The sequence below is a fragment of the Asparagus officinalis genome, chromosome 10, assembly GCF_001876935.1.
Source record: "Asparagus officinalis chromosome 10, Aspof.V1, whole genome shotgun sequence".
NCBI lineage: Eukaryota > Viridiplantae > Streptophyta > Magnoliopsida > Asparagales > Asparagaceae > Asparagus > Asparagus officinalis.
Genome location: NC_033803.1, coordinates 68,939,949 through 68,965,678, shown reverse-complemented (window position 1 = coordinate 68,965,678; position 25,730 = coordinate 68,939,949). Strand labels below are relative to the sequence as shown.

The 25,730-nt window shown below is 36.4% G+C and overlaps 3 protein-coding genes across 6 annotated transcripts; 1 reads left to right on the top strand and 2 right to left on the bottom strand.

Annotated features, from left to right (window-relative positions):
* LOC109826358 (UPF0235 protein C15orf40 homolog) lies at positions 60-8,439 on the bottom strand. Its single transcript, XM_020393379.1, has 3 exons — positions 8,259-8,439; positions 8,084-8,172; positions 60-280 (listed from the first exon to the last, which is right to left on the bottom strand). Exons 1-3 carry the CDS (start codon positions 8,416-8,418, stop codon positions 152-154), a joined length of 378 nt encoding a protein of 125 aa, XP_020248968.1. The 5' UTR covers positions 8,419-8,439; the 3' UTR covers positions 60-151.
* On the top strand, positions 11,125-16,818 carry LOC109826948 (transcription initiation factor IIB-like). Of its 4 annotated transcripts, none has more exons than XM_020393959.1 (7): positions 11,125-11,473; positions 13,452-13,476; positions 13,997-14,126; positions 14,211-14,344; positions 14,458-14,546; positions 15,860-15,936; positions 15,997-16,351. In XM_020393959.1, the coding sequence occupies exons 3-7, from the start codon at positions 14,069-14,071 to the stop codon at positions 16,128-16,130; spliced, it is 492 nt and encodes a 163-aa protein (XP_020249548.1). In that variant the 5' UTR covers positions 11,125-11,473; positions 13,452-13,476; positions 13,997-14,068; the 3' UTR covers positions 16,131-16,351. The 4 variants fall into 4 exon arrangements, with proteins under 4 accessions (XP_020249548.1, XP_020249547.1, XP_020249546.1 ...); XM_020393958.1 differs by having other exon boundaries at positions 11,125-11,760; XM_020393957.1 differs by lacking the exons at positions 11,125-11,473; positions 15,997-16,351 and adding exons at positions 12,503-12,557; positions 16,365-16,818.
* LOC109826866 (extensin-2-like) lies at positions 20,765-22,034 on the bottom strand. Its single transcript, XM_020393883.1, has 3 exons — positions 21,430-22,034; positions 20,939-21,026; positions 20,765-20,875 (listed from the first exon to the last, which is right to left on the bottom strand). The coding sequence occupies exons 1-3, from the start codon at positions 22,032-22,034 to the stop codon at positions 20,765-20,767; spliced, it is 804 nt and encodes a 267-aa protein (XP_020249472.1).

Below are 25,730 nucleotides of genomic sequence, written 5' to 3'. Positions count from 1 at the left end.
AAATCTGTGCAGTTTAAACCTTTTTCCCTGATGGGAATTAGCAGAACTGGCTCAAAAAATTATCACGCTTATCTCCTCGCATCAGAGAAACTTGAAGCTCCCATAATAATCACATTCTAATATTGTCTCTTGTACGATTTTTTGTCCGTGATTAAGAATTGCAAGCTTTCTTTAGAGCATTATAAACATTCTCCAGGCTTACTTCTTGTATAAGCACAACCTTCTCCCTCGACTTGGAGCCAGAACTAATAGATACTTGTCTTTTCTTTACTCCTAGAACCTGCATAACAGATAAATGGTTAAATTTGTGAAAATGTACTAAATGATTAATAGAAAAGAGGCAAGGCAAATATTCACTAACATCAACACAACCAATCATGTTTTGGATTTTGGACTGTTGTTCAACAGTTTAAAAGTTGTGAACATAATGTATCATCACATATTCCTTGAGACCCATTTCTTACATAGTCACACTCGCAATAACGCATGTTCATATTCGGCTGATGGTGGCTTTGGGTTGACAACTAACTTGGGTTTAGGGATTAAGAAATTACATATTGTTAAATTTGGATCTATGGCTTTGGGTTGACAACTAACTTGGGTTTAGGGATTAAGAAATTACATATTGTTAAATTTGGATCTATCACACAAGTAACGAGAAATAAAAAGGATAGCAAACTAGAGGTTTCTCAAGTTGTAGCTTAAGAACATGCAGCATGATTGGTGCTAAGATAAATTGAGCTGTCTGCGCACTTCAGAAACTTGGAACAAATGGCGTGTCTTTAAAAATAGTCAAAACCATTTCAAGCAAGTCAGAAAGATGAGGTGAAGTCTTCATAAAAAATCAGACCATTTGATCCAGAAAAAAGTCTTGTTTGCAGAGTAAAACCCTAGTATCTCACCTCTTCTACAGGTAAATATCCCATGCTAATTTTCCAGCAGTTAAATTGCCTACTGATTCTCTGACTTTCTGGTTTTCTATCTTCCATTGTCCGGATGCAGATATTGACGTCAGATATTCCAATATGAATTGCATGTGAGTGGAAACCTAGAATCCATCCTTTGAAGGAGAAGGGCGAAGCTAAGCAAGAATACATGTTTCATGGTTTTCTTCTGTAATAATTCATACAGACGCTGAATTCAAATTAGTAATTACCTACATTCTCTCAAAATCCTAATCTCCTTGTTCAGCTTTAGCCTAACGATAGAAAGACACAATTTTAAAATGAACTCAAAATAGATGAGAATTCAGAATGTTTGAGGTGCTTAAGATTTTCACCACCAGATCCGATAAAACTTGCCATCATCTGGCCCATGAAAGTGGGATCAAATTGCAAAATGAACCACCCTAATCCTAAGTTCCCCATTATTACTAATGAATCCATTTCTAGATTCCTAATCTCCCAATCCATTACCTAACACGATGAAAATGTTACATAACAAGCAGAAAACGCACAGGGCACTTAACAGCCAAACAAAATCTCAAAAAACATGTTTTATGAGCATTTTGTTAAGGGTTATATAACCTAAATTTTTTAAGGTTATATTGATTACCAGATTTGAACACATAGATCACTCTCCACCATCCAAATCTAATAACCCCCAACCTTTTATCACTGTAGAAAACCCGATCCTAAATCTTAACACCCCAAAATATCTCTCAACTTCTCGCAGTGACGATGAGAACTTCGATTGTGGAAACCTTCGACTACAAAAACTTTCAACAACTAGATCTCAGTGACGAAACCCTAGCTTCTCCATCTACATCTCTCCCCCTCCTCGTCTCCATCTCCATCGAGATCCACTCCTCGTCCCCATCTCAGCGACGAAATCCTAACTCCTCCATCTCCATCTCTTCCTCTCCTTGTCTCCATCTCCATCGAGATCCACTCCCCGTCTCCATCGAAGCAATGCTCTAGCGTCTCCAGGAAAATCTCAGCGATGAAAGGGTTAGCAATTCTACACATGTCAACGACAAAATCTCTTCCTCAGCTCCTTCACCTCCTCGGCTCTCTCCATCTCTACCTCTCGCTAAAGGCTTTCTCCAGTGACTTGGCCAATATAGCGAGGTAATAAGATTTTACATATGATGTTCTGCTTGAAAATTTTGATTATTCTAATTATTAAAGTCATTGTGAATTGTTCGTATTTTATAAATATCTAAAATAATTAATAAATAGCATAACCTAAATTATGTGTTACGTCTTTTTGTGTTTTTTTCCATAACCCTTAACAAGTGGTAAGCGTTACAATATGTGTTACCGTTATTTTCAACATTGATTCTTCTTAACACCTCATGAACTTTCTCACATGACACAAAGCTTCCCTATTCACACAATATTTTCCTCTAATTTCCAGTACATTTCTTATACGAGACAGTATTTTCCCTAATGATGGGGAGTGGGGACTAAGCATAAGGCTTTACTGTAGAGGTCAGAAGTCGTTGACAGCTTCACTGAATGATGTTGTAATCCATGATGAACAATTGTCATTACTGTACATCATGGATTATGGCATCATTCCGCCAAGCACAAATTTTCACCTCCAAATCAAAGCCCTCCGCTCGGCCCCCATTATCTAGTATCAAAGTCGAAAGATACATAGTAATGAAGGGTAAAATACAGTTACCTTCACAAAGGTATGATTTCAATCCACTTAAATTCAGTACTCTAGCATGTTATGGATTTGATGGATATGAGGAGTCCTATGATTTTGAAGTCCAAATTTTCAATATAGAAGATGTATTTTTTTTATCCATGACATGTTTAAACTAGAAATATATTTATTTATATCCTGAGTGTAGAGTAAGGAGAGAGGCTAAAAAATGGTGTTATTGAAATTATTATCATTCAACTATTCATTCGTGGACAGCTAGTGTAATAACACAAATTAATAGGCAATAAAAAAATAAAAAATGGATAATTACTTGTAAATCATAAAGTTTGAGAGGTGCTATGCAAAAATACCCCAAACCCCTGTTCATCACCGCCTCATCTTCCGTTGGTGATTTGCACCGCCTCAAAGACATGATAAAATGAGGGGGGGAAAGAAGGGAAAATTGGAGAAGGAAGAAGAGGAAGAAAATAGTGGAAAGAAAAGGGTAAAAAAGAAAATCTCACCCTAAATTCAATTCAATCAGTATAAACTCATCTCCTCATTAGTTTTTCTTCATTTTTTTAGGAATTGATCTTTGATTTCTTAAGAAATTGAGGGGAAAAAAGGAGAGAAAATACATACCTAGCTCTGCGAGGATCTCGTCGTCGACCACCGACGAGCCTCGCAGTCGAGGGGCCACCCCCGCGGTGGTGCAGGGGGCACGGCCTACGCATGAGTAGCCGCTGACAAGAACACCGAGAAGGGGAAAAAATAAGAAAGAGGAGAGGAATTGGTAGATGAAGGAGATAGAGGAGAGAAACATAGTTAAATAACCAAATTTCTTTGAGACCCCTAAAAGTTTATGAGTTTGTATATAGATCCAGAAAATAAAGGAAAGGAAAAAAGTTTGTTCAGGCCCTTGTTGCTCTATTAATTACCCACAGGCCCAGAAAATCAAACCAGTTGAGGAATTAAGCTTAGATAATTATTTGGAAAACCCTAGTAACTGTCCCATATTGTTAATAGGTCCAAAACTATTAGAATGATGTTATAAAAATTGTGATGAATTGCTAAAACTAGTAAAACGCCTATGTGCATCCTATTTATATATTTTAATTATTATTTAATTATATTTGAATCGGACTGGCGCTAGATTATGAGGTGATTAACAAATTAGTTTTATATATTTATATTATAGGATCAGGTTGATATCAGGAGTAATATTTTGAGGGAAGCCGTACTCATTAGAGGTGAGTTCATTTCTCATTGGTTGTTTTATAACATAAAATTCTATGCGTATTATAATGGATTGATCTTGTGTTTGAAGAATAATTATTCTATTTTTTCATGTATAAAAATGATATATGATTTGATCGATTCTGTTGTGGCCTAACTCATAATATAATTTTGACTTCTTATGAGATATTGAAAATAAATTTGATTTCATATAAATGTGATAAGTGATTTTGATTCTCACGTGATCCCAAATAACGGTGAATATAGATTTATTTGAAGGTTATCAAAGAAATAAGTGGTTTAATTGTGTTTTAGTGGTTTAATTGTGTTTTAGCGGTTTAACGAGTTTAATAGATTTTTCGTGATGATATTTAGAATAAAAGTAAATAAACTGAATTTGTTGCACCATTTTAATTGATATGATGAGTTTACTCTTGTTCACTTAATCTGGAAGTGTTTGAAATTTTCACAAGTGAATAAATTTGTACGAATATTACTTTGTAACAAGCAATGTATTTTCGAGATCAAGTAATGTGTCAAACAATGAGTTTTTGAAATTTAGCAATTTGATAAGTAATGTTGCTGAAATCAAATAATGTGACAAGAGATGTGTTTCCAAAATCAAGCCATTTGACATGCGATTCTTGATGTTTTCAAAACCCTTAGAAAGTCCAGTATGGAGTGACATATTTGTGCCTGTCATATGGTTAGAATGCATATTTATGTAACCCGTTATGGGTACTTGTGATGTGGCCTTTTGGCATTTGTGATGTGGTTTTTTTTGGGCGTTTGTGATATGGCCAGCAGGCTATGGCAGAGTTAGGTGCATTCTGTTCCTGGAAACTATGTGTTATGTGATCTTTTTTTTGGAATATCATGCACCAAACTTATAATTCACTATTTCTAGGAATTATTATTTTCATTCTGTTAGATATCTATGAACTCTAGTAAAAAAAAAATTCACTGAGCTTTAGCTCACCCAGTCATTTTTCATTTTTTTCAAATCCGAGATAACGATGTAATAATTTGAATTTTTGGTTGCGGCCGTTGTAAAGAAGTGCTTGTATGAAAAACACAACTCCAATGGTGTTATTTTTAGCAGAGTGTTTTGCGTTGTAAAATAATTGTAATGGTAAGGTTGTGGAATGTAAATAACGATTATATATATACAGTTTGTTTCAAGCTACTATCATAAGCAAGTTTATGTACATTTTAAGATAGCTATGTTATATGAGGTGTCAGACTTGGACTTGTGCACGGAACTTGTCTTGTGCACACGTCACTACTGTCGCGAAGCCCATATTTATAAATTTTTGCTGTAGTTTGGGGCGTGACAGCTAAGAAACCTCTTTTGGAAAGAAAGTACTCTAGTTGATGGGAAGCAGCCAGAGGGCTTTAATCTAGAGGCAAGAAATTGTCCACGACTCGGCAGAATGATGTCATCATTCATGCTAAATAGTAATTGATGTTACTATCCACCGATGAACAGTACGGGTACTATTGTTTATCCGTGATCTGTAAAACCCATTTTGAGGGTATTGGGTTTCTCCCTCCTTTTGGTTCCTCTTGATTAGGGATTTTTTGAAGAGAGATTGCGAAGGATAATTGAAAGGAGAAAGAGGATTTAGATAATAACTAGGCTTCACACTTTCACACTTAAGGGCTTCACACCCCAACAGTGCAAATCACATGCCAAGAACAAGCAATTCACATGCTGAGAATTTTCATAACTCGCTTTTTTATTCATCAAGGTCTAATTCCTCATAGATAATTACAACTTTATTTATAAAGAAAACTAAATCTGAAATTAAACCAAATCCTAATAAAATCCTAACTAAAATAAAATAAAATAAAATCTCAAGAACCTAAAAATAAAGATTATACCATATAATATTAAAATAAAAGAGACACTAGTAAATCCTAAAAACTTTTGATCAATGGCCCACAATCATTTTGCATCCTCCTTGTTAGAGAAAACATGACCTTGAGTTTTATAGTAGGAAATTGTAATGATCAACTTGTTTGGTGGAAAATATTTCATTGTGGACTGCAAAATCTTCAAGATGAGTTGTAAGACATGATATTGAGTTGATGGTGGAGGGTTTGAGATAATGAAGTCAACAATTGAATTAGCCTGGACTAAGAGTTTGCATTGCATATTGTTCTTGCATTCCACTTCTAGGATGATTCGATTTCAGGCTCTAGTCTTAATTTGAGCTCATGTTTTGTATCAACATTTGACTTGATTTTCTGTTTGAGTTCAAGCTGTTACTCTCCGTTAGGTTCAAAGTTTAGACTTGGGCTCTAAATCAATGTTATTCGTTGGTTCCGCTTCTTGCCCGAGTTCAAGCTTAGGTCCTTGGATCAAGTTTTTAATCTTATTATGCTTTTTCTTCTGACTCAAGTTTAGCTTTAGACTATGGATTGAACTCAAGTTTTGATTGAAGGTCCACATATGGCTGGATGGGGCACTTGTGTTGATTTTGCTTCACGTTTTGAAGAGACGCAATATCTTCCAAATGGTGGACTGGTGATGCAGGATGATCATGGGCCGTTGATCAAAAGATTCTAGGATTTACTAGTCTTTTCTAATTTAATATTATATGATCTAATATTTATTTTTAGGTAAGATTTTCTTAAGATTTTATTATGTTTTCTTTTAGTTTGGATTTGATTTAATTTCCAGATTTAGTTTTCTCTATAAATAAAATTGTAACCCTCCGTGAGAAATTAGACCTTGATTAATAAAAAAGTGGGTTATAAAAATTCTAAGCATGTGAATTACTCGTTCTTAGCATAATAGCATGTAATTTGCCTCTTTGGGTATGAAGTCCCCGGGTACACGAGGCCCTTAGGTGTGAAACCTAGTAATTATCTAAACTGTTTCTCCTTTCAATTATCCTTCTCAATCAATCTCTTTAAAAGAATCTCTCATCAAGAGAAACCAAAATAAGAAAATATCTAAAACCCCCGAAACAAGTTTATTGTTCACAAATTAAAAAGAACACTGGTTACTGTTCACGAGTGGTCAGTAACATCAATTACCATTCATTATGAATTATGACATCATTCGGTCAAGCCATTAACGATTTCTGGTCTCCAAATTGAAGCTCTTTGCCTGCTTCCCATCATTTGGTATTAAGAGCAGGACGTTCTCCCATCATTTGATACCAATTGATGTGGACTGGAACAGGGACTCCGATATGAAAGTAGAAAGCCCTCAAATGTGTTATCTTCGACCCCAATCCGAATCCGATAAAAAAGTATGAGATTCTCGATATTGTAAACTCCAGCAGTGGCGGGTACCCGAATCTTATCGGGATCTAAAAGGAGTGGGTAGATTTTTTTATTTTTGATAACTTTCCAAAGCCGTGTTGTAAGGCCTTGGATGCAAAAGATTATAACTCATAGAGGATCGATCAGAGGAAACTGGGCGTCGGCGATACTTGACCGGATCACAAAAGCTCATCGGGGCTTGTCGAAGTTCGTGCATGGTTGTATCTAGTTGATGAAGAGATGTCAAGTATTGGAAGATTGCGGCGAAATGATTGGATTACGGTTTACTATGATGAACAGTGCATGATTACTGTTTAGTTCTTATCCAAAAGTGTCTTACTAGTATTAGCTAACCGGAAGTAGCTTGTGTAGTGCAAGAATGGTTTGCAGATAGAAGTTGAAGATGCTAAAATCTTAGTATTTTCTAGCGTTTATATTTGATTAAGTTCCTGGTTAATACAAATATTTCTAGTTCTATTGCAAATGACCCACAATTGTAGTATACAAATAAAAAGTTATTAGTAGTCGATATGATTTTTTGTTTATCCTTTCACTGTCTACCCAAGCCAAGATAAAGTTGGAGGGTGTGCATTACCCAACAGCCAATGTAAAATCTTGCTCGGGTTTTTATGAACATAAGTAGTTAATAGCATTCACTAGTTGTTGTTCCTGTTGTTGTTAAATTAGTAGCTTTCGTAGTGTAAATAATTGCATGCTTATAGCTCCACGAGATAAGTGTCATAAATATTTTTCCTGATATTTTACCTATTCCAGTAAGAGTTAAAGATTTTTCCTTTTGCCCTTTTTAAATTAGCTTGATATCATGTGACTACCAATTGATGATCTTATAGACTCATTGCCCAACTACGATTCAATTCAAAAGGTATAATTGCTCAATCCAACTTCCTTTCCTTACTCCATACAAAAAGATCGTAACTCTAAGAAAACCCTAATTTTCAGTTTACGCAAGGCTCACCGAGCTAATGAAATCGACCAGTGCCGCATTAGCTTCGCCGTCTCTCGCCGGAGCATCGATCTGAACCCCGACCGCCTCATCGCTAATATCTACAAAAAATAAATCACTGTAATTGAGAGGAAAAAAAAAGCATCGATCAAGGAGAAAGGGGGGAGAGATTTGGCTTTGAAGAGACCAGTGATGGTGGCGATCTTGGAACCAGGTTTCGCGTGGATCGATATGGATACGGTGGCCGGAGATTGGAGGCGGAGGCTCGCCGGAAAGTTGGACGCGGCGGCCGTCGGGGGCGGCGGAGCGGTGGCGGTCTTCGATTTCCCTCGTTTCGAGGGTGCCATTTGTTTTCGCGAGTTGTTGGCTTTCCCTTTTTGTATGCGTAGGATTTTTAGTTCTTTGGTCCCTGAAATCTTCAACGATTTGCACGAACCCCTCAACTCGTTGAAATTGTCGAGAGGTACCTCAAGTAACAAAGGCCATTGCAAGTTGGTTCCTCCATTAGTTTCTTGATTAAATATGCAAACCATGGTTTGGTTAGCCCTTAACCAACACGATCAATTACTAAAACATCCCCCAGAATTACATGCCTATAATACACTAATTTAATTGAATTGAATAGTTGTGGTCGTTTTACTTCTCCCTGGATTTCATCTCTATCCAAATTTATTCAGCTCTATGAATGGAGTCTATCCTTCTAAATAATTCAATTTCTAACACAAAGATGTTGGATCTATCATGTATTATCACATTAGTTATCACAAAAGATAAACTTAGTTATTACATTATTCATCCTCAACTTCACACTTGGTTATTTGCTGAAATGTTTACTTCTAGCAGTTAACAGAATTGATGCCTACATTCTCGAGCACATAAATACTGCTAGCTAATTCACATCACAAAGAAATTGATGGTTCTATGTGTTTGGTTTGGGTTCATTCTCGGAGAGCTACTGTATTAGATCTTTCACTTTAGTTTTTATCATTTATGTTGCTCATTTCAATTAGAAACTTACTTTCTACATTTAATAACCTCCTACTACGATGATTATGATAATCTCATTAACATTCATAATATATTTATTGCACATTCAATGCGGAAATATGAGCAATAATCAATCTAGAATTACTTTGCTATGCTGTATGTAAAAAATACCAAGAGAAAGTATCTATTGAAGACAATAAAATTAGTTGCAACAATTACAAGAATGAAGACATGTAATGTCAAATCAAGTAAGTGTGAAAGTTATATAAGTAAAAAACATAAAACAAATATAACATGAATATTTTTTCAAACAATGTATACCCTATGCGATTGGAAGTAAATGATCATATGAAACAAGGTATACGCTACTCTTTATAATGCCACCTAATTTCTAATTGGTTGTACACCTGAAGAATATATGGATTCATTTGATGAAGAAAGAAAGGTACTATGACAAAACTACTTCAATACAGGAGAATTTATCACCTATGCCAAAAAATGATGAACCGTTGTAATAAAGAATGTCTTTTCTTGATAAAAATGAACAGAAAAGATGAGGAGCAAAGAATTGAAGGAAGAATTATTGCTCAAGAAATCTACAAATTAGAAGCTTTCAAAGAGCAAAGAATTGAAGGAAGAATTATTGCTCAAGAAATCTACAAATTAGAAGCTTTCAAACAAATAGAATGTGATGAAGATGTGGAGAAGAATTATTGCTCAAGAAATCTACAAATTAGAAGCTTTCAAACAAATAGAATGTGATGAAGATGTGGACTCTCAGGACATAGCATGGAGGCAAAAGAGTATAAACACATCTGAAAAAAGATTTGAACGATAGAACAGACAAGAATAATAAAAAGACCAGGATAGAAAGTGAGTGGTAAATCTTTAAAGTATTATGTCTAAGACAAATTATGTTTCCTTTGCTAGCATATTATAAAATTTCAAGGATTTATTTGGTGAATAGCAAGTTTTAGTCTCATATTAAAAAAGGTTAATTGCAAATAGACCCCTATAGTATCACCCAATTATGAATAGACTCCTTGTAGTTTTAGTAATAGATCCTCAGTAGTATTAGCCTAGATGCAAATACGCCCTCTCACTAAACTTTTTCCCCTCTTTTAAAATTCAAAATAAAAAGCAACTAAGGAATATACTTGCCGATAGAAGTATATAGGGTCTACCTGCCTCCTCAAACATTTTTAACTATTTTAAGAGCCAACAACTATTCACTCAGGGGTTCTACTTGAAAAAATAGAACTATTGGGAGTCTCTTTGCAATTGGGTGATACTATATGGGGTCTATTGGCAATTAACCCTATTAATAATTTGTGCATTTCAGAACTTATTTAGTAAATTGCTTCTTGAGACTAGAGCCACTATCTTAGCCGAGAGAGAGAGAGAGAGAGAGAGAGAGAGAGAGAGCAAAACTTATGTCAACTTAAGTGGACATCCACTAAGTTTCTTAGTCATTAATGATCATTTGATTGAGCTATATTTGTGGATGATCCGCTCCGTTAAATTTGATTTACATATTCTAAAACCCCAACACACCAAATTTGGGGTGAACCCGTCGTGGGTGATCCGCTCCGTCGAGCCATGTAAAAAGTTCTATTTATTCGAAATCGTTAAAATTGATACTAGTGGATGAATGGTCAAACCACGACGGGCTCACCCCAAATTTGGTATGTTGGGGTTTTAGAATATGTAGATCAAGTTTAACGGAGCGGATCATCCACAAGTGGACCATCCACCAAAGTTTTTATCCATTGATAAAAAATCTCTTCATATGATGCACGGATCTTCTAGGTATCATCAATGGATAGAAACTTTGGTGGATGGTCCATTTAAGTTGATATAAATCTCTCTCTCTCTATATATATTCCTTGAGTATGCAAAGATTTTATTTTTAGACTAAAAGGGCAAATTCTTAAGAACACCACTTTTTCAAAATTTAATAGCAAAATCAACCGTTTGATCAAAAAATAGCATCTGAAAAGGGTCGATTCGAATTTTTTCCCATTGAACGAGACTAGTAGCCCCGTCCATTTCATGTAAATAAAACCTCCACCTCATCACCCGACTTCTCCTCTCGTCGCCGATCTATCAACCGAAACGTCGAAAAATTTGTTGGCCGAGTCTCGATCTCTGGAGCTCGAATCTCTCCACTCCGTCATCTCCGACCGCCTGAACCACGACTTCAAGATCCACCGCAGCAAGCGGAGACGGACTACGGGTTATCGGAGTTCAAAGCAGAGGATCCGAAAAGACCTCCGTCTCGGATTCTGGTTCGAATCCGAAGACTTCGTGTCGGGTTCTTAGGAGATTGGAGCTGCAATCGAATCCGGGATTGGGTTTCGTGAGGCCCGGCGACGGGACGAAGAGGCTGAGGACGCATCTGCCGCATGCGAAGAGGTGGGGGTTTTTATTTGCCCCTCGGTGTCTGTCCCGATCAAACCAAAGAAGAGAACGCCCAAAATCGAGGGCTCGTCATCGCCCTGCTCTCGTTCTCGATTGCTCCCATCAAAAGAAGCCATATTTGCTTATTTTCTTTCGATTTTTTTTTCTAGTTTTTTTTGTTAGAAATTGAGATCGAAATCAAGGAGGGGGAGCACATATGGATATTATTTGAGGGAATGATGCGCTTTGAGTTGGGGTTTCGGTCGATAGATCGACGGCGAGAGGAGAAGTCAAGTGAAGAGGTGGGGGTTTTATCTACACGAAATGGACGGGACTACTAGTCCCTTCTAATTTCCAAATAAAAGCAATATCGGTCCTTTTCAGATGAAAAGAGTCTATTTTGTTATTATTATTTTGTTAAACGGTCGATTTTACTATTTAATTTTGGAAAAAGATGTTTTTAAAAATTTGTTCATTAAAAATTGGTATTATTACTATTATTATTATTATTATTATTATTTTACTCCAACACCACGTGCCGAATCAAAACAGCAAACATCATCTACTACAACTATACTTCTCCCCCCCCCCGTCAAACTCCAGAATAACCTCCCTCCTTCAACGAAAAAACCACGCTGCCGCAAACAAATAGAGAAAACCCAAAAAAAAAAACAAAAAAAAAACAAGAAAGTAAATAAAAAAAAACAAGAACCTCACCGATGATTTCGGCGCGCCGCGCCAATGCTCCGACACGTACTTGCTTCCGACTGCGGCGGGCGACGGACGTTCGTCTTCGACCACGGCCGCCGGCGACACTATCTGCCAGCCGAGTGCGGCCTCGTCCTCCGATGCGCGTCGTCGAACGAGACCGCCGAGTGGAGCGACTTCGACGAGTCCAGCGGCAACGACCCGGTCCGCGTCGGCGAGAATGTCCAACCCCCTTTTTTTCTTTGCTGGCGGGCGCGGCCTCTCGACGGTGAATCCAACCCCAGCGGGGCCCGCGGCGGAGCTGCGTGATCCCGGCCTGGTGCAACACGCTCGAAACCCGGACGCTGCGCTGATCTTGGCGTTTCGCGGCCATCGCTACAATGGCCGATAGGTTCGGGCCGTTATTATTATTATTTATTTATCAGCATATCAGGGATTGGCTTGTTAATTGGTGAAGAAACCTTTTTTTTTATTTATTTTTTTTCCACCGCCACGAGAACCCTCTTGTAAAAAGATCGCGCTCAGGTAAACTAGAAAGCTAATTTTTGTCATTAACAAATTTTGCATGATATGTCTCGAGAACCAACTTTCATAAATGGTGGAGTTTTAATTTGTTGAGCTTTTTAGATTAAGGGTTTTTTTCTTGAAACGTAGAGATTAAGGGTTTTTTTTCTTGAAACGTAGAGATTAAGGGTTTTTTTTCTTGAAACATAAATTGCATTGGATTTCAATGTTTGACGGGTTAATTATGGATTTGTAGTCACCGTATAAACCTCTCAATGGGACGTCCATGTGTGTGTTTCAACTGCCCGAATGACCGGCCAATTTGGGTCGTGCGTTTTTATTTACTTTCGAGCAATAGCTTGCTCAATATGTCACGAGTTGATATTTTCAGTAACGAAAAGGTCGAAACGCAATGTAATCAAACAATAGAACTTGTCTGACGTGTTTGGATTTTTTTTATTTCCGTAAGTGATCAAGATATTACATGCACGAAGGAATCTGCTATTTCGAACCGTTGACACTTTATTTATGCTATGCCAAAGAAATCCGTTATGTCAATTGACGCGAGTGTTAGAAGTGATTGGTGATTCAGGTACTGTTTTATTACATGATCAGTCATTCAAAACGTAGGTACCCAATTCAGAGATGATAAACACATGTCGCCAACAATCTGATTAACGCGAATTTGATATATCTAACTTGCTTTCCTTTTATATGGTGATGTGAAGTTTTAATTAAACCGGGCACTGTTTCTAATTTCTTCTCTTCTTTCTTTTAACAGGTTAAATCTGGTTGCCACAATCAAGGTACACATCCTAATTTGCAATTTTGACTGTTTTCCGAACGAAATAATATTGTTGACTATATAGTCCTATAAAGTTGTTTATGCTATTTATTCTTTGAATAACTCTTAAGTAGTGAATTTTGTAGTATATATATTGCTAACGGTATGGTTGTGCTATCAACTAATTTTTGCGCCATCATTTTTTTTGCTCCTTTTTTTCTTTTCTGATGCTGTGTTGGCAGTTATTACCTTCTATGGTTATTTGCTAAAGTATTTATGTTCAAGTCACAATCCTGAACCATGAATCTTTTGCAGTTAGGTATCTTATCTCATCTATATATACTTGATAAAGCCAGACATCTATACTGAAGTTTTTAAGCTTTTTGTAATATTACATTCAAATCCTTCCTGTGGCATTCCAGTGTTTCTTTTTTTAGCTGATATTGCTTCTTCTTTATTAAATAAGTTCTTGTTTTTATATAGTCCGGTGGGTGTATACATGAAAATCCTGAGTTTGAAAATAATTTTTCCTTTTTGGAAAGGACCGAGCCAATGAAATATACAAGAAGGTGGAAAGCCTTAGATCTATTAAAGGAAGAAACCAAGATGCAATTATGGCTGCTTGTCTATACATTGCTTGTCGACAAGAGGAGAAGCCTCGCACTATAAAGGGTACACATTTTCTCTGCTTTATGCTTCTATTTGACTTCGTTTGAAACCATGTACTTAGTCCATCTTTACTATAATTTGAAACAGAGATATGCTCCGTTGCAAATGGTGCTACGAAGAAGGACATTGGTCGAGCAAAAGATTTCATTCAGAAGCAGTTAGGGCTTGAAAACGATCCATCAATACAGGATATGTGTACTATTAGCGCAGGAGATTTTATGGTCAGTTGTCATTCTTTTCCCAGATTATTTTTTTTGGCAATGTATATCTTATGCACTTAGAATTTGTAAGATGTTCTGTGTTTTGGCTTCTTTCTTATTTGCAAATTTTACAGAGACGTTTCTGTTCATCTCTTGGTATGAATAATCAAGCCGTTAAAGCTGCTGAAGAAGTCGTCGAGAAAATAGGAGAGCTTGATATAAGGTACTATTTTTACCTGCTTGATGTAGCCATAATGCTCCTATGAAAATATATGTGAGGGGCCAGAATAGATTCACAGTCATGCATAGCTAAATTTACTAGCAGGATGAATACGTGTTAAGGTTTGTAGGAATGCTGCATCAAGATTGTCAACGTTCATTGAGAAATCTACTGTATTAGCACTTGGCTTAAGGGAACTTATAATTTTTCGATACCATTATGGTTGTAATTGTGGATGTGGGGTCCACCCACGTTGATGGCTTTTCCCAGCCAAATCGTGTTTTCGCGTGAAGACTTTGGTTTTGTCCAGCGGACAAAGTGAAAGCCCACCCGATAGCCTATACAAGCCTATATATACTATTTGGTTTCTAGGGCATTGTGTAGCAAGGTGAATTCTTTTTTCGGCGGCTTTGTTTCTTGGAGAAAACGCAGCAAAGAAAAAGGAGAAGAGGTGAAAAACAGAGGTTCTTTTTTGGCAGCGTGTAAGGCTTTGACAGGGTCTTGGACTGTGTGCAACAAGAGAAATAGAGTGTTTTTTTTACTGCTGTTGTGAGAGATTAGAGAGTTAGTTTGAGGGTTTAGTTTGTGAGATTGTAAACCTTTTGTATTCTCTCTCTAATAGTAGATCTCCTCCTCCTTGCCCCGTGGACGTAGGCAGTTTGCCGAACCACGTAAAAATTGGTTTATTTAAGTTTGTGGCCATTGTAATAGTTATTAGGATCCCTCGACGCGCAGTCCTAGAGCTGACGAGAGGAAGAGCTAATATGCCACTTTGATGGGATATTAGGCTTCAGATTCTTGTTCCCTTTGAGAAACAAGAATTCTTATCGATCTTTCTCTCTTATTGTGCACCAGAAACTCTGCCGAAATTTCCGCTGCGCACAACAGTAATTTGGTTGTGGTCACTTAGATGTAGCGTTGTTAAATATTGGAGGTATTTATCAGCACTTAATTGCTTTAAGGTCATCAGTCTAAAGCTTTGGCCTATAAAATATATAGATTGCATCATGTAAACATATTTCAGTTTGAGTGTTAGATTCCTTCCCTTGATAATGCAAATGCTGAATATTTTGACAGCCCATCCTTCTAATTGCTTCTTGGCACATGAATTTAAGGTAAAAATGAATATTGGGACAAATATCTGTTTTTGTTTCTCCAAAATTGTGTGAGGCCTGTTCTTAGTTTGCCCAAAAAAATTTTATAAGCAAAGACAGTTCTGATTGTAATGATACTTGTATTAAAAAAATACCTAAAGGAAAAGCATTTATTGTTAAAATGCCAATTATGCAGGACTAATGACGTCTACTTTTTCGCAGGAGGAGCCCCATATCTATTGCAGCAGCAATTATTTACATGATAACACAATTATCAGAAGAGAAGAGACTTCTAAGAGGTATATGTTTTGTTATCAATGTATCTGTTTGTTTGCATTAAATACTTTCGAGTTTTGCAGATATATATTTGGCAACAGGAGTAGCAGAAAGTACGATACGAAACTCATACAAGGATCTGTATCCTTATGCTTCGACGGTCATTCCAGAATGGTTTGCGAAGGATAAGGATCTTAAAACCCTCTACAGCTCATAATTTTGTCATCAGTTGTATACAGATAGATGAAGCCCTAGTGTTGGTGTCAACAGATTTACTGATATGGCCGCTCTACAATTTCTTGTAAATTTGATGGACCCCTTAAACATTTTTTTTTCTCGAGATACAGCAGCAGAGAGAGAAATGTAACTAGTAGGATTTTTTTTTTTGATTATTTTAGATTGTTTCATCCATTTCATGAGTCAGTAAATATTTGTTCTCTTAAATGCGCAGAAGGAACCGTTTTGTTGTTCATTGTTGGATTTCTATTCTCCACTTGAATGCGAGTGCAGAACGAAAATTTGATCTTGCAACGGATGAAAAAAAGGGTTAGGAGTTGGTAGGAATTTGCACGATGTCTCCTTATCGACTTTGTAAATCTCAATGTATGTGGCTAAACTTTCTGAACTTTGATATTGGCAACGGTTGAAATTTTCCTAAAAGGGAACGGAGGAGGAAATCGATGACGAACCAGAGTTCATGAAGAATTTACTATCTAAGCCTGAAAATGGGATTGATTTCGACAGTGCAGCTATCTTGAATGAGAAATGTATATTGGTTGCTCTCAATTTCAATATACTCCCTCTGCATGTATGCATTCTGGTGAGGCGCGGGTACTTGAAATGCAAGATATACGGGTACTTGAAATGTGCATGACATGGGATTTTTCCAGTATGTATGAATGTACTAAGATCTAAGTCAATGTAAAATTGGTTTCAACATCTATTTACTTTTGTTTTGTTTAACAGGTTAACGTTTTCCTCAATTCGCTGCGCTAATCTTGCTTAGCTCCTTATTCGTTCTTACTTAGTTGGCATAATCACATTTGTTAGACCCTAACTATAGCGACGAAGATGTTTCGATGGCTTTAATTTAGTGATGGCTGTAATTTATTGTTGCGAAAGAATGTGGACGTGAGCCAATATTTCCAAATATGGATATCAAATATCCATATCCTACCGACTTTCAGAATTATCTATGTCGAACGATACTTTTCACTGGCAAAAAAAGCCCCTGCGTATTCGTTTCTGATAACCATAAACTATAGAGGACGTACGAGGCATACCTTTTTCGCCAATTTAAATCTTGAAATTTTCGAGTCCACGTTCATCCTCTTTGTAGATTTTGCAATAAATAAATACATTTAATCATGAATTTTAACGTTGTATTAACTTTCTATAAAGGTTTCACAATCTATTGTGTGCATGCACTTTCATATGCCCTTCCTCCTTGGGCTTTAGACTGATCTATAAATTCCCAAGTACTCATTTTCTCATAGCAAAGAAATGTGATCTCTTTGGTGGGTAGAATGGGATCGAATCTTGATCCTTAAGCTAATAAAAAGGAATTTTAGAGAGCTTGAGGATCAGATTCCCTCCCATTTTACCCTCCCAAAAGAATTTAACAAGAGAGTTTTGATTTGATGAGCGTTGAATTGGCAAGGTAAGTCACCGATTTTTACCGCCTCCACTAATTTTTCCCCCTTCATCAAATAGACTTGTCAACCTTCTATTTGTTAGTTTCAGTAAAAAAAAAAAAATTCCCATTAGGGGTTGTTTGGTTCACCAAGATTGTTTGAAAAGCACGTGAAAACCTCCTACTACATGTACCCTGAAAAGTGAAAACCCTTTTGCAAAAAAGGATTGCTAATCGTTAATTAACCTAATTTGTCTCACAAGTTTTTTTAGGAAATTGGTTTCTATAAACAGAAGAAAATGCATTAAACTTGTAGAAACTAAATTCCTAGCTTTTTGCTTGAAATTGCTAGAAACCTAAAATTTTGGCAATAAAAGATAGATCAAGTAGGTGACAACACATGTTTTTCGACGACCAATATCTTTCTCTCTTCTTTTCCTAGAACCATTGATTCTCAATTTTTAGTTTGGATCCAAACTACTATTTTCATTGAAACCAAGTTCCTCCTTTGCTTTAAGGGCAACACAAATATATTTAAAAATTGGAAAAAATGTGTCAAGGCCCCAAAAACAAAACCTCTTGTGGTCCAGCCCTTTGAAGTTTTTTCCATGTGTTTTAACCCCAAAAGACCCAACAAATTGTGTTCCAGCCCCTTTTCACACTCTCCCAAAAAGTGTCCCAAAAAAGTTCTGAAAATACCCCATGTTCTTCTTCTTCTTCTTCTTCTCTGTGTCTTTCTCCTCCTCCTCTCCTCTAACTGCTCCTTTCACCTCTTCTTCTCTCCTCCTACTCTCCCCTAACCCTACTTTCCTCATCTCTCTCCCTCTTACTTTTCTTGCCCTTGACCCCGTCATCTCCCTCACCCGCCTCCCCCTACGCCACCACCGAGCCTCCAACCACATCATCTTAAGTAAGTGTTGAGAAGGCTTAGAGAAGAAGGAGATGCGGTCGGTGAGATGGATGGAGAGGAACATGGAGAAGAAGTATGAAAGATGGAATGAGAGGTCCAGCTTTGCGATTGATATGTTTGTAAGGAGTTTGATTGTGTTTGGATGGCACAAGATTAATAGCAAGAAGGTGAGTTTGCTGATACATGTAGTTGCTTCACGTTTGATATGTGGAGATGGACTTTGGATCTTACCATCTTCTTTGCTCACTCTAGCTAAAGTTAATCCCCCGATTTGTATACATGTAGTTGCTTCAGGTTTGATATGTGGAGATGGATTTTGGATCTTACCATCTTCTTTGCTCGCTTTGGCTAAAGCTAATCCCCCCATTTGTATGAAATTTGTAAAATCTTCAGTACAATAGGAAGTACGCAGAAGCAAGGCCTTAGTTTAGAATTTTTGATGATGGCAGAGAAATATATAAATTATGTAAAGTAAAACATTGTGAGAGAATGTGAGCTGCTCATGTTGTATTCAAGAATATTTTATGTATATAATCTTAAGTAGATTGTTCAAATATTTCTTGATGGATTTTTGTCATAGAAATAGACACGCTCTAGTAATCTTCCATCAGCTGAAACTGTAAAGTACATGTTTATCGTATGTTGGCTATTGCTTTTTCCTGTTAACTATCTCTGTTTGTTGTTAACTTTAACCTGAAACTGTTAACTTTTGGGTTTCCTGTTAACTTTCACCGGATGTTGTTAACTAGCTCCGTTTTCTGTTAACTTTTAGCCGAAACTGTCAACTTTTGAGTTTTTCTATTAACTTTTACTGAAAGTTGTTAACTCTGGGTGTTACTTGTTAAGTATAAATGGTACTAACAATAAATGTATCAAGCTGATAGCAAAAAGAATATAATTGGTGGTTAGTGTGGATTGCTATGTTGAACTATATTTTTCTTAATGCTATATTAGTTTTCAATACTTTTTTAACATATTGTGGAAAAATTTTGTGGGCTTTAAGAATTTAAAGCTAATCAAAGTGTGAAATACTTGCTATATCAGCTGTAAGAATGTAAGACTTTATATTGATTAGTCTTACATTCTTACAACTAATATAGTAAATATTCCACAATTTGATTAGTCTTACATTCTTAAAGCCTCAAAATTCTTCCATAATGTCCTACAAAAGTCTTAAAAATCTATATTGTTCTATCAAAAGTATAGTTTTACAAAGCAATCCATACTAATCACCAATGAAATTCCTTTTTACTATCAGTTTGGTATGTTGGTTGTTGATTAGACTGATATTATTGTTGATTAGACTGATAGCATGCTCTATATTTTAAATTCTATTGATATTTTAAATTCTATTGTGTGTCAATGTGCTCTATAGCATGCTATCAAGCACATTGACACACAATAGAATTTAAAATATCAACCATAGGTCATCATGGGCTTATCCCATTGAGATAGAGCATAGCAATCCACATCTCTCTTTGTAAGCATTTTGCCGAACTCTGAGTCTTCTCAGCACTTGCCTGAGATGACGTTCTCGGTGGTGGCAAAGGGGGAGGCGGGAGGCAGGAGAGGGAGACGACGGGGTCGAGGGCAAGAGGAGTAAGAGGGAGAGAGAGGAGGAAAGTAGGGTTAGGGGAGAGGAGGAGAGAAGAAGAGGTGGAAGGAGCAGTTAGAGGAGAGGAGGAGGAGAAAGACACAAGAGAAGAAGAAGAAGAACAGGAGGTATTTTCGAAATTTTTTTGGGTCACTTTTTAGGAGAGTGTGAAAAGGATAATATTATATGATATGACACCAATTGAAAAGGATAATATTATAAAGTTGTCAATGTAGATTCCGAAAACAGTGATGACAAATCATATGGTAACACCATTGAAAAGGAATCCTATATACGCCACTGCCTCCAGGAAGTACTGTACAATTTTCCCTAAATTTGTCTCTGCTTAATTGCATTTACCAGCTTTGATGAAGTCCTTGTTATAATTGGATTTGGATCCTCTCCACTACTACAAAAAAGTAGTGGAGATACCACTACTTTAATCTCAATCGTTGATTATTCAGTAGGCGGTTATGATACAATCTAAATCTAACACTTACCACACCCCCGTGTATTGCACTCATTCCTAATTTGCACTAAAAGAAAAAAATTACAATCATCAACTAGATAATCAATGACTGTGATTATGTAGTGATCCCTCCACTATTTTTTTGTAGTGGAGAGGATCCGAATCCGTTATAATTGTACCAAAAAGGTATCCAGTATTGCTAGAGCTGGAGAAAAAGTTGTATGAGGATACTTAAATGTAGGAAATCATAACCCAACATTTCCAATACATACACATTCATATAACAGAATCAAAAGTGCAACAAAGAATAGTCCGCAAACAAACAATGCCTCTTCTGACCCCTTTTCGATCTTATACTACATAAACAAACATATTCATGTAAGCAGAAGAGCAACTTTATTCAAGCCTATATAGTCTACCATAACTGGATGCCGATTATTGCTAAATATATATTGAGGCAGAGATTTCACCTTCTCCTGCAACACGAGGAAAGCACAAGGGGTTATCCTCCATTAGAAAAAAAAAAAAACAACAATATTAGAGAATTGCTATGTAAAACTCATATATGGCTTCAAATATGCCAAATGCTTTTGAACAAGAACGTGATCTCAGATAAGAAAATTTCTGTCTGAAGCTCAAATGACTTCAAATATGCCAATATTATGAACAAAAGCATAACCTTAGTCTTTTTTTAAACAACAACAACAACAAAGCTCAGTCATTTGATAAGAAGGATTATTCATACCTCACTTTTGAAGCTCTTCTTAGTGATAATAAGGAGGTGAAGCATATATATATGTGAAGTTATACGGGTGGCTTTTTGTCATGAGGAGGCGTGGGTGATTTATACTCGTATTTAGGAGGGGGCGATTTATACTCGTATTTTGGAGGTGGTGACTTGTACTCGTACTTGGGAGGTGGTGACTTGTACTCGTACTTGGGAGGCGGCGGCTCATACTTTTGGAGGTGATTGTAGTTCACATTTGGAGGTGCCTCATACTTAGGAGGTGACTCGTCTTTAGGAGGCGGGGATTTGTATTCATACTTTGGAGGTGGAGATTCATACTTGGGAGGTGGAGGTGATTTGTACTCGTATTTCGGAGGTGGTGGTGATTTGTACTCGTATGTCGGAGGAGGTGGTGATTTGTACTCGTACTTTGGAGGGGGCGATTTGTACTCGTACTCAGGAGGCCACTTGTAGTAAGGATGTGGGTATTCATATGTAGGAGGTAACTTGTAATAATAATGAGGTGGCCATTTGTATCCATATTCAGGAGGTGGCTTGTAATAATTAGGAGATGGAAGCCAATTGTAATAGTAAGGTGGAAACTTGGGTGGAGGAAATTTGTACTCATACTTAGGAGGTGGAGGCTTGTAGTAATCTGGTGGAGGAGAAGAGTAGACATTGTAGTCTGCTCTGATCTCAGAAGGGAGCAGGCTGAAACAAAGAACTACAACCAGAAGAACATACACAAAGGAAGCCATGGACGGTTTCTTTGTTTCTCCCCTGCCCATTGTCCTGTGGATTCAAACACCAAACCCATGCCCTCATTATATACAGCCTCATGAGTTGACTGTGTGTGTTGATGTCACATAACTATTAGTAGTTAGTTGGTATAGATAATCACACCACAAAATTCCTTTTGTCCTCTCTAGATTTTTACAGGTTTCTTCTAGTTTTGCACATGATGTGCGCATGTAACGTAGTTGAATTAGGGTAGTGGGTATTATGTATCGATCGCTCATCTTGTAATAGGAACCATGCTTGTTTGGAATCATATTATCCGTCTGAAGGATAACTTTCCCAAAATTAGCTAATTTCTCATAGTCTAAAACTCTTAGTGAATATGGAAAAAAAATTTCAGCTGCACATGTTAGGTAAGTAATTGCAATGTTTAGTGTATTGAGATCCTAGTTTCACATCATCGCCTCGAGGTTTGGAAAAATGCAAATGCATGGATGTCGAAAATTAGTGTTTCACATTTAAACATCCTAACTAGGGTCAACTAGTTTAAAATTACTTAAATGAGAAGCAGATGACAAGCTAATAACTGATATTCAAAAGAGAGAAAATGCTTCCAAGAAAAGATATAAAAGAGATTTAAAGTTAATTAAATGGTTTGACTTGCTGATAATAATACAAGTTAAAAGCTACACTCTTTAACTTTGCTCATATATGTAACATTTAGTGATCGGTAAGACAAGAAGCCACTAAACGAACTTTGGAATGGTAAGGATTTACCAACTAAAATTAGATGGTAATATTCTTAAGCAGAGTTACTAATATTCATTTATGGAAAAGTATAGCATCAAATAAAGTAAACATTTACAAGCGAAGAATTAGCTTAATGATATTAAGCTTATGCCATTAATAAATAATAAGTTATATAGTTGGAAAGCTACCTCTATGAGTGATTACAGAGAGATTTTACGACTATAAGTAATAGTTTCTGGATGCAATTTAACAGTTAGATAAATTTTGATATTACTAACTGCAGCATCATTCCATATTTGTAATGCAATACAAAGTAATATCCATTCGAAGTAATTACAAACCTGCAAATATACAAAATAAAGAGTTTTGGTGGGCATATTTATAATTTATGTGAAGCCCTATTTACACCAGAAACTCATATACACAAGGTACAAAAGATATCTTCAATCTTACAATTGCCATGCAAAGTACTGACTAATGACTAAGTATGCAAAGATATTTGGCTTTGCATTCTATCCAATAAAGCCCCTGTGGGCAGGTCTAATATTTGTTCCACCTAGACTTTCTCCGCTTTCCTGCAGTATTAACCATCAAACGGTCCCAAACAGTTAACAGTGTACATTCTATTTTTATCATCAGAGTCTTTCATTATCTTTACCACACTAAATTTTTTGATCATCACAAAATCCATTTTCGATACGAATAGGTGTATCAGATGTTTGCTCCAGTTCAGAACAGTTCTATACAGCGGACAAAGAGAAGACCAGAAAGGCTAGAAAGAACAAAAAAAAAAGTGCATTGAAGTCCAAAGAGACGAGACTCGCAAAACATTTTGTATTGAAGATATAGTCAGGGAGTTGAACAAAACCAAAGCTGGATGTGGGTGTATATATATACTACAAGTCAAACTAGACTAGCAAAAGAGGAAGTGGAAGTAGTAGACATCTTTGTGATTCTCAACTAACTGAGTTTGTTAGCTAGAATATCAGCCTGGTTCATTTCTAATTTAGGGTGCTCCATTTATTCTGATAAATACAATTCGCTGCTATGTTAATTATGCCATGCTAGTTGGGTGATATGTATATTTCCATTTATGGATCAGTTGGAATCCTCCAACGGAAAAAAAAATCAGTCTGTGATTTTATGATAGTATATTGGCACGCGGCCACTCATTCACAATCCTATGAAGGCGATGGATGCTCCAGTCCTAAAAGCTATTTGAGGAAATACTGCAACCTATAATGAAATTCTATTTATCCAAATAAATTATTTATCTATAGAGTACTAGCACATCATAAATTTCTTGCCTGCCGAATCCAAGCCTTCAGCGATGAGAAAATTTCCCCTAATGCAAGTGGCATCATTTCTTGCAGTATAAATTGTCATATAGATCTTAGATGGAAAAAAAATGAAACATAGAGAAAATAAAGTAATCTCAAGCTTCTAACAAGATCTTACTGCTGAATGCTCCCTTGGCCTTCCATGCATGAGGATAATTTTTATCTCCTTCACTTCTCCATTTCTTTTTCGATCCCTCTGATCATGTCTGTAACATTACACAAAAAGACAAAACTGGAATGATGCTTTAAGTACAGTTTTAATAATCTGACAAAATTGCAAAGAGGTTAATGAATAATGCTAGATATTAAATTAGGTCATAAATATATTTTAGTTGTATCAAACTGTAATAATATAAGCAAGTTCTCTCTGCAACCTGTGTATAAATTGGAACACAAACATGCAAGGGATCAATTCAAGATTAGATAACTGATCACTCTAACCTACATTCATCCTTCAGCCTGAAATATTTGCTGCACGAATAATTAATATTAATCATAATCATCACCAAACGACCATCAAACAAAATTTCCCATCACTAGTCCTCTATTTGAACAAATGCAATTGGCTAACAGAGCAGCTGCAGCAAACAAGCTATAATAGTTTATGCAAAATCTAAAGTTTTCAGCAGTACAAGGGCCACATGTAAGAAATAACAAAATTCAATTACATGGTGTCAAACATACATCATAAAAAAAAGCCTGAAGCAGATATCTCATCAGACACCTCACATAGAAATTTTCTTAATGTAGTCGAGGGATATTTGGAATTAGCAGTTTAGCCATCACTCTAGATTCTTCAGAAACTCGGAACAGTTGAAAGTTACAAAGCCAGAAATTGGTCATTCAACTGAAGGTGAAAAATGTTGTCTCGGTGACATTCTGCTCTCATGTTCACAAATTGTTGTTTCCTTAAGATGCCTGCTAAAAAAAAAATCAAACCAGTTATATTTCAGCCGAACATTAACGCATGAAAATATAAATAAAAACCATAAGCCAGAAAATTCAGCAGACAAGCAAGTCATACGATGCAAAGACATCAGCCAGAAGCCAGCTCCCATTAATATTCTATTAAAATTTGAATAATTCGTTTTTTGAGGAAGAGATTACAACTAAATACACCAGTTATTCCCCTTTGAAACTTCTATCCACGTTCAGTGTTTGGTCTGAGAGCAAGCAGTTTGATCGGATCACACTAAATTATGCAGATTTGATTTTTTTTTAACATATATTATCATGCATTAAAATATACAAAATCAAATAAAAAAATGTACCAAGCAAAAGAGTAACGAATTGTGCAACTGAGCAGCGAACAACCAATAACTAGTGAAATACTTAAAAATTTAATCCATGCATAAAAAAACAGTAGTGGCCATCCAAATCAAAGTCGTTAAACTTAAAAGTTTGTAAACTAAACAGAAATTCATACTTTAAATAATATAACAACTTTCTATCTAATCTGCCTCGCAGGGAACTTTATCATCGATCTAAATCTTCTGCGGAGGCAGCCTCAAAGTTACCAAGATCATTATTGTCCTGCTCGTCTGAATCATCTCCATTAGGCTCATCCTCAATCACTGCATCAAACATTGTGCTAGAAGAGCCATCATATTCTATCCTTAATCTTGCAGCATGACACTACAGCGTCATGTTCCTCCT

Coding starts and splice junctions, on each gene's coding strand:
- LOC109826358 (XM_020393379.1), bottom strand. CDS start 8,418: ATGGCACCCTCGAAACGAGGGAAATCGAAGACCGCCACCGCTCCGCCG. Junction 8,173..8,258: donor CAAGATCGCCACCATCACTG/GTCTCTTCAAAG, acceptor TATTTTTTGTAG/ATATTAGCGATGAGGCGGTC. Junction 281..8,083: donor TGGTCGATTTCATTAGCTCG/GTGAGCCTTGCG, acceptor TCTGTTATGCAG/GTTCTAGGAGTAAAGAAAAG.
- LOC109826866 (XM_020393883.1), bottom strand. CDS start 22,034: ATGGGCAGGGGAGAAACAAAGAAACCGTCCATGGCTTCCTTTGTGTAT. Junction 21,027..21,429: donor TACAAGTCACCACCTCCCAA/GTACGAGTACAA, acceptor TTTCTAATGGAG/GATAACCCCTTGTGCTTTCC. Junction 20,876..20,938: donor ATAATCGGCATCCAGTTATG/GTAGACTATATA, acceptor TTGTTTATGTAG/TATAAGATCGAAAAGGGGTC.
- LOC109826948 (XM_020393956.1), top strand. Junction 13,477..13,996: donor ATCTGGTTGCCACAATCAAG/GTACACATCCTA, acceptor CTTTTTGGAAAG/GACCGAGCCAATGAAATATA. Junction 14,345..14,457: donor TTAGCGCAGGAGATTTTATG/GTCAGTTGTCAT, acceptor CAAATTTTACAG/AGACGTTTCTGTTCATCTCT.